The sequence below is a fragment of the Otolemur garnettii genome, unplaced genomic scaffold (assembly GCF_000181295.1).
Source record: "Otolemur garnettii isolate 467f Iridium unplaced genomic scaffold, OtoGar3 scaffold00015, whole genome shotgun sequence".
Classification (NCBI taxonomy): Eukaryota; Metazoa; Chordata; class Mammalia; order Primates; family Galagidae; genus Otolemur; species Otolemur garnettii.
Window position 1 is genome coordinate 23930620 of NW_003852410.1, and position 15698 is coordinate 23946317.

Here is a 15698-nt window from a genome sequence, read left to right on the forward strand (position 1 = left end):
AACCCACCACCTTAGGTGTATGTGGCTGGCGACTTGGCCGCTTGAGCCACAGGCGCCAAGCCGACTGTCCCCTTTTTGACTGGCCTAGTTTGGAGGCAGAAATTTTCAAAATGGCTTCTGAGATTTTGTTTCTTATTCTTTTGACTGGCTAGCAGATTTGAGAGGCAGAGTAGATGAAATCATACTCACCACGGAAGTGTTTAAGCTGGACATAACAGGGCTGTGGACAGCCATGCACTTGTTGGATGGCTGTTTGCAAGCTGACATCAGTAACAATACTTCTTTGGGATCTGTTGCGACTTTGACATCAGACAGTCCTTTTGCCCAAGCTGATGACCCCACCAACCACAAGAACGAAAAGGCTACCGTGATGATGAAGTCCTACAGAAACAAACAGACAGATAATACAGTGAAAGACAACATGAGTACTACGAGGAAGCTGATTACAAAATAACTATTTTGCTTGCCTTTTGGAAAATCTTAAGATCCCATAGAATCAGAAGCAGGGAAAACATTTTCAGAAAAATAAAAGAAAGCTTTGTGATATCTGTATTTTTATAAATAAATGATAATAGTAATATTTACTGAATGTTTACAGTGCCCCAGGAATGATGTCAAGGGCTTTATAAACCTCGTCTAATTGTTCCTACATTCATGTAAGGAATGCTACATTGTCCTATTTGCAGATGGAAAACTAACACTAAAACTAACTAACTAATCCTGGAGCCATGGTCAGTGATGGCTCCAGGATTTAAACACGGGCGGTCAGACTACTGAGTCCAAGCTCTTAACCACCTGGCCGTGATTTCAAACGTTTATGTAGACTTGTCAGTTGTTAAAGATTCTTGAATGGCAATGTTTTCCATTTGATCATTTGTTTACTTAGCAATTCTATGTATTATTATTTATTGTACGCCTACAACTATGTTAAAAGAGAGAAGCAACAATAATAATAATAACATTTTGAGTGCCTTGTATGGGTAAGAGGTTTAACATTAAATGATTCTGATGATGATCACGTTAGACAATGTTTTTAAAGCCCATTTTATTTTTTTATTTTTATTTTGTGAGACAGAGTCTCACTCTGTTGCTCTGGGTAGAGTGCCATGGTGTCACAGCTCACAGCAACCTCAAACTCTTGGGCTTGATCAATCCTCTTGCCTCAGCCTCCTGAGTAGCTAACACTATAGGCACCCACCAAAACACCTGGTTAGTTTTTCTATTTTTAGTAAAGATGGGGTCTCGCTCTTTCTCAGGCTGGTCTTGAACCCCTGAGCTCAAGCAATTCACCCACCTCCGCCTCCCAGAGTGCTAGGATTACAGTTAATGCCCATTTTAAAGGTGAAGAAACTGAAGCCCAGAGACAGAAGGTAACACATTGAAAGTAGCAAAGCCAGAATTTAAATCCAGATCTGTCTGATTCTGAAAACCTTTGAGTCACAGTCAAATCTGTGAGTGCAGGGAAGAGAAGTTTATTAACATCAAACAAAATCTCTATAGTGTAAAGGTTACTGCTTTAGAGAGCATCCCCAAACTTCTGATGATTGAGGTGGCTACGTCTCATGTCCTCCCAGATGACTGAGAAGGGGTGGCAGGTGGAGTCGCTGCCCACGACTTCAACAGGGCACATCCTACTGTGTGTTAGAACATAGGGGGATGATTTTTCAGGTTGATCAGATTTATGTTTGACTACTGTAAAAATGTTGCATGCTGCTTACTTAAAATAATAAAAACAGTGACCCGAAAAGAAAAAGAGTACATTTCATACACGAGCAGAATTAGGCTTTTTTAAATTCTAAATAATAATCCCCTCAAGTAGAAAACTTGGTATGTGTTTCTTTCCAACTCAGGGGTGCAGCACACCTGACTTGTTCTGGTTAACCTGCTCTCTTGAATTACTTTTCATCAAGATCTCATGATCTACACTGAGGGAACTCTTAGGTTCTAAAGATGCTGTTGTGCCTGACATTTGTTATGTGTGACTTTGGGGAGAGGGTTCTAGAATGTGTCACTACTAAGAGTGGCTGAGTTTTCTGGATGGTCTCACTCCATCCGGTGGCTGCTGTGAATTATGTAACTCACCAGTTAACCTGTCCACGTTGGGCCAATGTGTGACCCACGATGTGGGTATTAACCCTGTTCCTTATTTTGTTTTGTATGCCCATTTTTCTTTTTCCTTCTTATTTTCAATTAATTCCATCTTGAGTTTTAAATATCCTTGCAAGCCATCTTAAGTTCTTTCTGGAATAAGGCAGTGGTATAAACAAACAGGCAAACAAATACACTATCTACCGCTGCTTCAAAATCAATAAGAGCATTTGGAAAAAAGAAACTCAAGTATTTGGGTTCAAATTAGAGACTGGAAAAATGGTTATGAATAAATACGTCAGATTAACTGAAATCACAAGGTTCTGTTTATGTTCAATCTGGTATCTTCATTCACTCGTGCATTCATTCAAATAGTGATTTTTGAGCAATGTGAGAGGTATTGAGGGAGGTCTTATGGAGAACAAAAGGTTCAAAATATAGACTAAACTCTCTGGAGATTAGATATTTGTTAAGGCCCGTAGAATCTTATAATTCCAACTATAGTAGAATTATAGGATACTATATTAATGACAGCGGTTGTCATTATTTATACTCATGAAATTAGAAATAGACTTGTTCAAAGGCCAGTAGGATGGAGAAATACTTTTAAAAAGAACAGAGTTATGTGAAGAGCTTTCAACTGAAAATCAAGAGAACTTGTATGTCAAAACTTTTAGATAATTTTGTTCAAATAATAAGAAATGTTAGGTATTATGTATTATTCCTATTCCTGTGTATTAACTTATTTCATCTGGACTGCAGCACTGTGAAATAGATGCTAATCCTATCCCTGTTTACAGGGGAGGAAACGGAGACACAAGGAGGTTAAAGAAGTTGCTCAAAGTGACAGGTTCGTAAGTGAGGGAGCTAAGAATCCAACCCTGGCTGGCTGCCTCCCTGTGGCCGTTCTATACCGCCTCTCACGTTTGCTTCATGGAATGCTGATCTTCCTATCTAAAATAAAGACACCAGAAAGTTTCCTTCAGTTGGATTTGAGATCCTCTTCAGTATAAAAAAAAATAGTAATGAGTTATTTTCTATAGATAGACTTCTGATTGAAGTCAAAGACCTACGTCTTTGGAATAAATATGATATCCATGGAAGCCAATCCAACCTTTTATCTCCTAGTACCATTATGTAAAGAGGCATCAGTGATATCATACTAAGTTATCTTTTATCTGAACGAAAGGCTTAAACTCTGTCATCAGGCAGACCTCAGTTTCAGTTCTTACTCTGTCATTCGCTGCTACCTGCATGTCTTTAGGCAATTTGCTAGACTATTTGAAGTGTCTTTAAGTTGGGTTAATAAGAGCATCTCTCTAGCAGGAGGTTGTGAGGATTAAATAAGATAATATAAATAAAATGCTTAGCACAATGTCTGGTACATAGTGGCAAATACACGTAAACTTCTATATCACCAGTAAAAACAGCCATAACAGCAACAGCAATAGTAAAGATGGTGTGATGCTATGGAGTGGGAACTTACATGCTCATTCCACCCATGTGGACCTCCTGACTATTGCTCCAACTTGCCAAGAACATGTGCAGCTCTGAGCTTCCCCCCCCCCTTGGAATACACATGGCTCCCTCCCTTTCTTCCTTTAGACATACGCCCAAATTTCATTGCTTCCATGATGTGTTTTGTGTCCACCATATATAAAGAGCACCTCACACTAAATTCCCTATTCTCCTTTTCCAGTTTTATTTTTCTTGGTTTCACTTTTATCAACTAGTACGTTATGCACATATATTTGCTTGCTTGTAGCTTGTGGGTGGTTCTATCCATGATGTTCATTACCATCTGTCCAGCACCTAGAACTGTGCTTGACACACAGGTACTCAGTAAATAATTCTAAAGTGAATGACTGTCAGAGAAAATGTTTCTGATAGACTGAAGTTGAAATAGCAATGATGCCATGTTAATGGTTTGCTTAAAATGTTCTTCAGTATCAGGAGAGTTAAATGGCTTACACTTGGGAACTGACTTCCTTCTGATGGTACAGATAAGAATCCAGTTTATGAATACTACCCCTTGTCTATCTAAGAGAAATAGCCTGGATGTGGAAGACAAATTTGTAACATTTACTGCTTATTTATCATGGTGCATATATTAACCCTTTGCAGATATCTTCTGCTAGCTTTGCTTGTGTTATTAATTCCCATGGAATGAAGAGGTTGCCTTTTCAAAGGTGCTTCAATGCTTCCAGAAAGCTCTCATGCTTGTGTTCAATGTGTTCCTCACAAAACCCAAAGAAGTTGTTAGAGGAGGCTTTATAGCTTCATATTATAGAAGAAACTATAGCCAAGATGGTTAAGTAATTTGTTTCCCATGATTCATTAAATGCTTATAAACATTCTCTGAGCTATTGGTCTCATTCTTTACCTAAAGAACTTTGACATGGAGTCTGGATGTGTTTCTGCAAAATGTTTTAAGTATCTGTTTGGTGAACCCAGAAACAACTTTCTCGACAGAGGGAGAAGTCGGGTTTCACGTTGGCTGAGGATTTTGCTTCTGTTTACTCTGTGGGGAGTGTTTCATTACACTCACTTCTCAGAAATTGCTGTTACCAAACTTGTTTATTGACTTTAATTTCATATAATAAAGATACTGGTCTTGGATTACTCTGGGGCATACAAGAGGGAGTCATTTTTGGTGACAGAAAACAATGTTTCAGAACCAGGTAAATCTGTCTCCATCTCTTTTTGATGGTGTCACACTGTATTTCCCCTGGATATTGGTAAACATAATCAATTATTCCATTTTTACCTATTGGCAAATATTGCCAAGGTTTCAATCCAATGACTTTATTACCTGATTTCCCTGCTTCATGGCTTTGCTGTTTTTTCTGCTCCGACACTTATATTGAGAGGTTATACCAGAAACTGGACCAGCTGAAGAGTCACTTCATCTTCAATGAAAGTGGATTCTCTGTGAATTTGGCTCCTAGGAATCCCAGAATGACTCTGTGAACCAGGAAATAAGCAGCAAGATGGCAGCTCTGCTGGGGGCGGAGCTTTGGGCTGGTCTTGGAAGAAAGAAGAGCTAAAACCTGGCTACATGGAACAACTTTCTCTTCTGTCCACTTCTGAGACTGTTTTACTATTTCATCTGAAGTACTAGTAATAATGACATCTGACTTCTGGAGAGTGCCTGCTGTTGTCCACATGCTATAGCAGAAGGCAATCTGAACTTCACAACAGCTGCGTGAGGGTGAAGATAATTATATCCATTTTACGGATGAGGCAATAAGATGCGGAGAAGTGAAGCGATGTGTCCAAGTCGTTACAAGAAACTGAGATTTGAATTCAGGACATTTGGGTTCCCTGTGTAAGTTTCTAGTTTGTCCCAATGGTGAGGGTTTCTGAAACTTGCATGGCCTGCTATGGTGGGAACACAGACAGCAATAAATAGCATTGAGCCACACAGAAAGAAAGGCATTTTCCTTCACTGATTCCTTCAACCTGAGTAGTAAAGGGGAAAGTCTGAGTTGGGTGCTAATTTGTCTCTAATACCTGTTTAACAAGTGCTAATCTCTTCCTTCTTCTTTCTTTTCTTTTCTTTTTTTTTTTTTTTTGATAGTTTGTTCCTTTTTTGTTTGTTTGTCTGTTTGTTTTGTCCTTTTGTTTTGTTAATTAAAAGGAAACTGGAACCAGACTGGAGCCTCTGGGCAAGCAATGGTATCTAGCTGGCATGTAGCACTGTTTATTTTCCAGTCACTCATTTGTATGTTTACCTTTGATGTTGGATAATGTTGAATTTTTATATCCAGAAGGGGCAGGGAGCTTTATTCAGAAACACACTTATGTAAGCTTAAGAAAACAATTTAATTTAAAGAAAAATAGTGAATAACTTGTGGCCCAAGTAATAAGAGGAAGGAATGAGAATGCCTGAAGTTTGGAAAGTCTAACAGAAAGTGAATGCAAGCCATGATGTGAGTAAAATAGGCAATTTTATGTTTTACAGTAGATACATTTCTTTAAAAAGCAAAAAGAAACTGGTGGTCTGGCAATTAAGTTCATGAACTGATTGTAGAAAAAATGCTTTGAAGGGTGGACTAGGAGCTGGCATTGGTGCATAGCTTCCCAAGGGGAGTACTCTGAAGGTGACCATGGAGAGATATTCAACAGTGAGGTGTGGAGCAGCTTCTTTGGGATGAATTCATGTCTGACATGAATAAATGTCTGACATGAATAAATGTCTGACATCACATCTTATATTAACATGCATATTAATATAATAAATCCCAGTATAAAAAGTCATCATTTTATATTGTCAATCTAATAATAAGATGCTTTGCTTTTTTGGTACCAGGTCTGAAATCTGATGTGCATTTTACACTTATAGTGCATCTTAATTCATATGCAGTATTTGCTACATTTCAGAGGTCAACAGTCCCATGTTGCTTGAGCTATCTTAGTGGACACCACGGCTTTAATTTACAATTAACAAATGGAAGCACATTTATACCTATTGTCAAGGGAGTGGCGTCCCTTCTCCTGTTTTGGGTCATTGATGCCACTTTCTTTTTCTTTTTGGGGGGGACAAAGAGAATTTTATTTACTTATTTATTTATGTTTTTTAAAATTTCAGATTAGTATGATGGTACAGACAATTAGGTTACAATGTTTGTGTTTGTTAGGAAAGGTCCCTGTTATGGTTGTATCCTGCCCCCAAGAGATATGCCATATACCCTTATATTGTGCCCATTAGGTGGGAGCACACCGATCCCCTGTCCCCTCCCCTCCTCCACTCTTCTTCCCTCCTTCCCCTGCTCCCTTCAACTTGAGTTGAATTGAGCTGAGTTTATCTCTTGGATGTCATGCTCTCTTTTGGTACTTTGTTCAGCATGGTCCCAGTAGCCATCGCACAGCTTGCCTTGACCAGGCTAGCATGCCTCGTGTATAACCTCTTAACCTGTAGGATCCCATCTGTGGGTGAATGTAGTCACTCAGTTCATTGCTGCAGTGCCCTGGTGCAGATCTGTGTTACCCCATGGAAGCCCGGGCCTGTGGTGTGGGCAGCCCAAAGAAGGGCTGCACTTTCTGCTATGTGTGGGGCTGAGTTCACCGCTCTTTTCCCAGGGTCTGTAGCGGGATGGAGCTGGAAGATGATGAAGTAAGGAGGATGATGGGGGGAGCAGGAGGAAGACAGGGGAAGAGGAGGAAAGGAGAGAGGAGAGTGGAGGATAAGGGAGAGGAGGTGGAGGGAGAGGGTAAGAGCAAGTGGATAGTGAGGAGAAAGGGAAGGAGAAGGGTGAGGGAGGAAGGAGGGAGAGAGAGGAGAGAGGAGCAAGGGAGGGAATGGGGTGAGGAGAGAGAGGGAGGGAGGAGGCAGCATCGGGAGGAGGAAGTGAGGGAGAAGGGTGGGAAGAGGAGGCAGAGACATTGAGGCTTCGGAGGGCCCAGCACGACAGTGCACTTACGTGTGTGCGGTGTGCTTTGTGTGCTGTGTGCTTTGCAAGCAGCATTTCCTTTGCCTTTTACAACAACTCCAAGAAATAGTTATTAATATCAATTTTTTTAAGGGGTAAGGAAACAAACACAGTTTCTATGAGTAAATAAAGTGATTTATTTGGAGTTTTTGGTCCCAGGAGATTAAGTCCGTCCTCTTCCTGACATTGAGTGTGCTTGGACAAATCTCACAAATACCTCAGACTTTCTAATCTTTAATGACAAATCCCCTGGTGAAGTGACTTAAGCCTGCTGGCTGAGCGCTGCTCCTTATGGAAATCCAGGACCTGGAAATCAGGCCCAGTGTTTCAAATGTGCAAAGGCAATTCCATGGGGGTGAGAGGGGTCAAGCCATCAGGTTTGTTAATCTCTATTAGAGAGGAGAAAACAGGAAGTTAGAAAGTCTCTAATCAGAGCCAAACAGGATGTGAGGCACTGTGCTCCTTACATTTTGGAAGAGAATTTTCCACCCTATTTTTTATTATTCTGATGAGTACTTCACAGCTAATAAGCCAAGGTGCTAGCTGCTTCATTTACAAAGCACCTACCTGGAAAAGCCCATCCCAACTGCCTCTGTCTACTTAACCCCCTACCTATAGTTTTTCTTTCAGATACCTAAGAGCTGGATGCTCCTTAAGTATTTCTTGGTGGGATTTCTGTGCCTCCTCCAAGCAGGGCTTTCTTTGAGCTCAGCCAGAGCTCCTTGGAGGAAGGAGGCCTGCAGAAGTGATAAGCGAGAGAAACACCAGGCTGCCTATTTTCTCAATATTGTTATAGCTGGAATAAATTTTCTTTTTCTTTTTTTTTCTGGAATAAATTTTCAATTATTATTTTTGTTTTATTTGTAATTTGGGAGGTAAACAATTTCTTCAGAGTTGATTTTGTGGCCTCGTCAAGATGATGGTAATGATGCTGGTGGTGATGATGGTGACAGTGTCGAGCATGGTGATGGGGATGATAATGAGAGCTGCTAACACTCAGAGGACATTTATTTATGTTTTCCATACATTTGCTTATTTAATCTCCCAACAACATGATGGGTAGATACTATTATTGTCCCATTTTGCAGATGAGATTAAACCCAAGTTGAAAAATTCAGAGATATAATCTGTACCCCAGTAGTTTGGCTCTATAGTCTGTGTACTTAATCTATTATAAAATTCAGCATAATCTATAATCTATTATAAAAACCCTCTATTGCTTTTGGAGAGCCATGAATTTCATTGGCTCCTATCAAAAATTAAGTGGTGATATTAATACTTATGGTTATCATTTATGAAGCAGCTACCTACTATGTATCAGACACCACATATTCCATAGATTATATTCATTTTAATTCTCCCAAGAACACTTTGAGGTGACTATTACTGACCCCTCCTTACAGATAAGAAAGTTGAGATTTGGAAAAATTAAGTGATTTTGCTGGAGGTCTCAGAGTTTCTAAGTTAAGCTTCGGTGGCAACCACAATCTGCTGAGCTCCACAATCTGTGTCCTTCACTGAAAGGTAAATCTCGTTATATCCCAGACCAGCTTTAATGGGGGTCCAGTATGTATGAGATAAGATGCATTAATCCTCACCACACACTTGAAGTAGCTGTGAGTTTTTTGTTGTTGTTGTTTTTGTTTTACTAATGAAGAAGTGGAGGCTCAGAGAAGTTATGCAGATGGAAGGTTTGGGTACAAAACACAGACTTGTTTAACTCCCAATTCCATCAGTTTGTTCGTTTGTCCGTTCTTGTATACGTCCCTTTATCCAGTCATCTGTTGAACATTTATCATCTTTCTACTATCGGTGAGGTACAGTTCTGAAAATGTGGGAGGACAGGGAGAGACCAGCCAAGGAAGACCTGCAGTGGTTTACGTCCTCCTGATCTTCACACTGCCTGGGTTGTTTTAAGTTGTAAGTCCAAGATGCACTATCATTGCACTGTCAATTAATCAGGACTGTGTCAAAAGAGAGATGCAGTGGTACGTTCTTCTCTTACAAGGGCCAGGTAATAATCAATCATCTTGTTTTATACATGAAGAATCTGGTTGCTGCTTGGGAATCAATGTAGGATTTCATATCTTTCCCCCTTAAGTTCAATTTGATTGTGATTGACATGCTGCTCTTTTCCTTTTCCAGACTTTTCCCAGAAAATTTTACCAATTGATTTATGGTTGCTCAGCTGCAGAACAGAGACTGCCTATTTATTGTTTTTAAATTTTCTTGTGAAAAGAAGACTTTGAAAAAGATCCTCTGCATCTATCCCTTTATTTCAGCCATAGACAACTGGTTTTATAATCTTGGTCCAAGAGGGAAGTATTCCTGGCTGCTCTTTCTGCACTGCTACCATAAATCATATGTTAAAAATACTCCTCAAATCCTCATTTGATTTCCAACTGATCCTCCTTAACTCTTAAATTATAAATAGCACAGACTTTTCAAAATAAATTCAACACTATTAGCAATAGTATTGCAGTTAATAGCTTCTATTGATTTGGGACTTACTTTGGGCCAGGCACTGTGCTAAGACCTTTACATACATTATTACATGTAATCTTCATTAAGAATTTTTGAGATAAATCATATACACACACATACGTATATATATGTATATATATATATGTGTGTGTGTGCTTTTGGAATAGAAAGTGTTATTAGCTCTTAACTAATTAGCTCTAGGACGCTAAGAAACCTCAGTTTTCCTATCTGTAAAAAGGGCAATAATGACATACATTCTTATAGGACTACTGCTAAAGATAAAGAATTAATGCAATAAAATGCTTATCCCAGTGCCTGAGAGCTTACTATTTTTGGTGGTGGGGGGGATGGAGTCTTACTCAATTGCCCTGGGGTTGAATGCTATGACATCATAGCTCACAAAACCTCAAACTCTTGGGCTCATGCAATCCTCTTGTCTCAGCTTCCCAAGGAGCCAGTACTACAGGTGCCTGCCACCATGACTGGTTAGTTTTTCTACTTTTAGTAGAGATGGGGGTCTCACTTTGCTCAGGCTGGTCTCATTCTCCTGAGCTCAGGTGATCCACCTGCCTTGGCCTCCCCAGGGTGCTAGCATCACAGGTGTGAGCCACCTTGCCTGGCCAAATTCACTCTTTTAATTAGTCTTAATATAGTAAAATTATACTATATGGTCGATAAAAATGCACTGAGTAATACCAGTTACTATATACTTTTCTACATTGTTGCATTTTCAGCTATTGTATATAGCTTAATTTTGATGACTAAATATATTAGGTTTTTCATTCATTTATTCAACAAATCTCTATTGAGGACCTACTAGGTGCTGGGTTTCAGTACTACAATAGTTAAAAACAGACGTGTTCCTAGTACTCATTCATTCTGGTAGAGCAGAGAGACGTTAGTCAAATAATCACAAAACAAAGTGTAGATGATGATAACTTTCTAGGAAAAGTACTTGGCGTTTTGAAAATCAAAGAAATACTGACCAGCCTAGAGGGATAGGAAAAGTTACACAGATCTGTTTGTACTCCAGATCTTTATAGGTTTGCCCCTTGGATAGTTCTCAGAGCTGACTCACATTGAGTAATAAATATACCACAAAAGAGCTTATCAGAGAGGCCTGTGCGTCGGCCTCCAGAGGGAGTGTTGAGCAGTCTTTACCACCTGCTTGCTCTGCCTGAGCTGGATGCATGTTGATACTGGGTCAGTCAGGATCAAGGACCTTTCTGGAGCTACGCTGCTAGGTGAAGGGAAAATTAGTTCTTGGGAATTTTGATGGTCCACATAGCTGCTAAGGCTATTAGCTCTCTGGACTTGTCTGCCTGCAACTTTCCTCCTATTAGAATGCCCAACAAGAAACAAGTGAGTCTAAGGGGTAATGAGGTCTGGGGTGGATTTGTCTATACACCTAAATCTTGGCAGGTGAGTATTCCTGCCTTTCTGGAGCCTAGCACCCTAGCACTTTCAAAGCCTAGGGAAGCATCCAGAGTTATTAGGTGCTACTAAATGAATTGCTGGTTTATATAGGAAATAGTACCCTTCCCCCAAACCTTTTTTGTTGGTTTAGACACATCTATCAGAAGTACAGAAATAAGTAACAAGCCCAGGTCCTTGTTACTCACCAGGGGAGGTGAGGCAACTATTGAAACCAGTTTAGAGTCTTAAAAATTAATTGGGAAACAAAAAAATTATAGCTGTGAAGTTAGTCATCGATGAATCTGAAAATTTGAGGATGCTTCTTATACATCACATCAATCTTTCTTATTTTTATGCACTTTTTAGCACTTCCAAAATATTTCTGGGGCTGCCATTGAACCAGCCAGACGAAAATGCTAGGTAATTAACAACCAGCCTTGTCTACTTGACACAAAACTTCTGGGCATTATAAACATAGCTGGAAAACCCCAGATGTCAGGCGGCATATAGATGAAACATCTGGAGCAAGTGTAGCATGCAGAAGCCACAGTGGGAGGCCTAGAGCCGGAAGCAGCCAGATTTGAACTTCATCTCTCACTTGTGGTATGGGCTACAATGTTTTCTCATCATGTGAACAGAAATATTCCAAGATAATACTTGTGTTTATATAGATATGCATGTATCTTGGAAATTTTATATGTATGTGATTAATTTATATGTATGTGACATAATATATCTGATGTCAGACCCAGACACATAAACACACACACACACACTTTTTTTTTGTTGCAGTTTTTGGCTGGGGCCAGGTTTGAACCCACCACCTCCGGTATATAGGACCGGCACGCTACTCCTTTGGGCCATAGGTGCCGCACACACACACACACATTCTTTTTTTTTTTTTTTTTTTAGAAAGGCAGCTAACACAAGTACTCTGTTTTTTTTCTCCATACAATGTGAGGTAGTGAGCCATGGATAATATCATGTAATCCAAAGCAATTTCTTAATTTGTCTAAATATTTTAAAGTTACTTCACCATTAACTTATATTTGAAAATAAATATGTTCTATAGGAAATTTTTTCAAGTAAGCTACAGTGAGGAATTTTGACTTAGAAAATGGCTGGGCACAGTGGCATGCCCCTGTAGTCTCAGCTACTTGGGAAGCTGAGGTGGAAGAATCAGTTGAGCCCTGAAGTTTAAGGCTATAGGGAGCTGTGTTAGCACCACTGCCCTGAAGCCTGGGTGACACAGTGAGACCCTGTCTCAAAACAACCAGTAATAAACACATATAAACAGAAGAAAATGCTGGCAAGGCTTTCAGGAGCCACCTTCCAAACCTAGTCAGCTTCCCTCTGAACTTTATTCTAGGTTCTTTTGCCATCACCTTCCCTGAAACCAGGAAAAAGCACATCTTCCTTCCCTAGCATTGCATAATATCAGAGTGGGAAGGAACTTCTGAGATAAATTCAGGCCCTCAAATCCTATTAGTAACTTACTATTCTACACTACTGGTGTCTACCCAATAGGACATCGATGAGTTGATATTTGTGGCCTAAAATAATGCAATAAAGTCAACCAGATCATGGATTTTAAAATTCTCTGGACTTCAGTGTTCACATCTGTAATGCAGAGCAGAAATGCTTCCATGTGCTTGTTAAGTAGGAATAAAATTAAATAAAAACATCATATTTTAATTATTGCATGAAAGGTTATGATGATGATGATAGTGAAGATGGTGTAATTTTCAAGTGATGTAGCCCGATTTGGTCATGGCCAGTGCTATTTGACCATGAGTTCAGTTTAAATGACTTGATTTTTTTTTTTTCAAGCTGTATTCTGGCTTTCTTTTGAAAAGGGAATCCTTCTGCTGAGGTTAAATAGATATGGACAAAACTTTGCAAACCTTTCTAAAATGTTGATTCATGGGTTCTTTGTAGGTAGAGCTGCAAACCTATTTGGCAATAACCAGACATCTAAGTGTATATGTGATGTGTGTGTGTGTTTGTGTGTATTTGTGCGACTATTTCACCTGACTGCAATACAGGATTGGAAAAGAACTTGAGTAATTGTGTAAAGACAAGTAAAGTACATTTGAACTTCTGGCAAGGAGAATGAGCCACTAGTAGGATCAGTATGATCACATTGCTCCGAAACAGAAAGCACTATAAGTTTCTTAGGCACAGGGCTGTGTTAACTACCTGTGTCTCCACTGCCCAACAAACAGTAGACACCGAATATAAGAGGAAAGGAAAGAGACTTCATATTTAGTGGAGATACTTACAGGAAATATCATTTAGTTCTCAATATCTGCATATTTTCTGCAGTACCTCAAAGACATCAGAAACTCATAACTACTGCATATAAGAAAGAGAATTTAATAATAGCTGGAGGACAGGGGTGGGAGAATTTTTAAAAAAATCTATTTCTATTGTTTTTCTTTATGCGTACCCTTTTCCCCTGTGTGCTCTTTTGGCTGGATTTGAAAATTCTGGCATGATTTTAGGATAGGCACATTTTGCTTCATTTGACCTTTGGCAACGACAAAAAATTTTCTGTTCTGGAGACTGATTATGATTATATTTCATACTTCTCTCCCACCTACTATTTTTTTCCTCTTTTTTCAAATGAGCAAGCAGCATTAACAGTTAGGTTCATGAAAAGAGCTGCTATTTTTTTCAAGCATTCTTTATGCCTTCCTAGAATTGAAGACCCATTATTCTGTCATATATCAACCCATCTGTCAGCCTGCAACAGATGGTTAAAATAAAAAACTTCTAAAATACCAAGGAGGAAATTATCCTGTGCTTTACCATCCATAGCTTAAATTCAGTCTGACTTCAGAATATTCCTTTGCCACTTCTCCACTTACTATATGAAGTGGAAAGTGAGAAAAAATATTGCATTTGAATTACAAATTAGAAGCTATTCCTCCAGAAGATGACTAGTGGATTCATAGACATTTTTACTCTGACAGATGGAAAGGAGATGATAGACCTGGGTTCAAATCGCACTTGCGCTACTTAGCCGCATAGCCTTCGGCAATTTATTTGACCTCACAAGCTTTTATTTCCTTAGAATAGTAGAGAATGAATAGCTTGTCTTAGAGGGTTGTTGCAAGAATTAGAAAGGAATGAATAATGCCATGAGGAGGATATCTTGTACAACTAGGCCTCTGATAAGTGATAGGTATTATTATCTTCACCATCAGTCCTTTCCTTTGTTCTTTCCTGTTTCCTATCAGTTGTTCCAGATCAAAGATTCTGTGTTTCTGGTAGGAAAGATCCAAACAGGTGCCTAAGGACAGAAAGGTAGGCAGATGTCAAAAAGTGAGAAGGTGTAGATGAGGCTGGGGGTGTGTGTGTCTGTTTCTTTGCAATATGTAGTGTATACATAATATAACTCAACAAAATGTTGTATTGTTGTTGTTTGAGATGTGTGTGGGAGAGAAATAGGAAGATGCATGAAACTGAAATATCATTCATTCATTCTAGGGGCAGGCATGCTTTCTGTAAACCTGAGAGTACCAGGGACTTCTGCCCCCCCCCCCCCCCGCCACAAAGAGAATGAGCATTTGTTTCTTGGTTTTCATTTCAGCCTAGATGAAATAAATACTTGTGGGGTTTTTTGTCCCCTGTTTAGGCATAAATATTAGTTGAATCATAACTTATGTTTCACACTTTGTTTAGCCAATCTACTTATTTTTGTCAGTTCTATAATATTTCCAGTATATGTTAGAATTTTACATTCGTAGTTCTTTGAAGTGAGAATTTTGGGTAGACTTTCCCCAGAGTTATTGTTTTGTAAATGTTTCTGTGTGTGACAGGAGATAATGGCAGGCCTGAAAGTTCTGAGAAGCAAGATGTGTTCTACAAAAGGCCTTCTCAAGGTTAAGAGCCACAGAGCTTCTGGGTACCTTGTTGAATTGCAGATTCTGATTTGGTAGGTCTGGAAGAGGGTCTAAGATGTATCCGCATTTCTAACAAGCTTCCAAGTGATGCCTGTGCTGCAGACTCTGAGGAACACGTCCTAGTCTGCGAGGAGATTTCCACCATGAATACTTGGTGGTCTGCTCCAGCTTCTACTGCTGTCAGAGCCTCTGCTCTCAAAGAGCTTCCCCACGCTATTTTGCATATGGGTGGGTCTTATGATTCCAGTTCAATTTTAAGATAACCCTCCTCCTACTTCTTCTCTTCTAACATCTATTGGATGTTAGAAGAAGCAATTTCTATATAAAAGGCACCATGCTAAGTGCTTGCATGAATAAACCTCATCAAATT

General features: G+C 39.4%; 1 protein-coding gene across 2 annotated transcripts in view; it reads right to left on the reverse strand.

Moving 5' to 3' along the window:
• SYNPR (synaptoporin) overlaps window positions 1-15698 on the reverse strand; it is a 361119-nt gene that overhangs the window by 8111 nt on the left and 337310 nt on the right. For both annotated transcript variants that reach the window (XM_003785523.1, XM_003785524.2), the window contains one exon: window positions 190-381. In XM_003785523.1, coding sequence (XP_003785571.1) covers window positions 190-381 — 192 coding nt within the window. The remainder of the gene's footprint in view (window positions 1-189; window positions 382-15698) is intronic.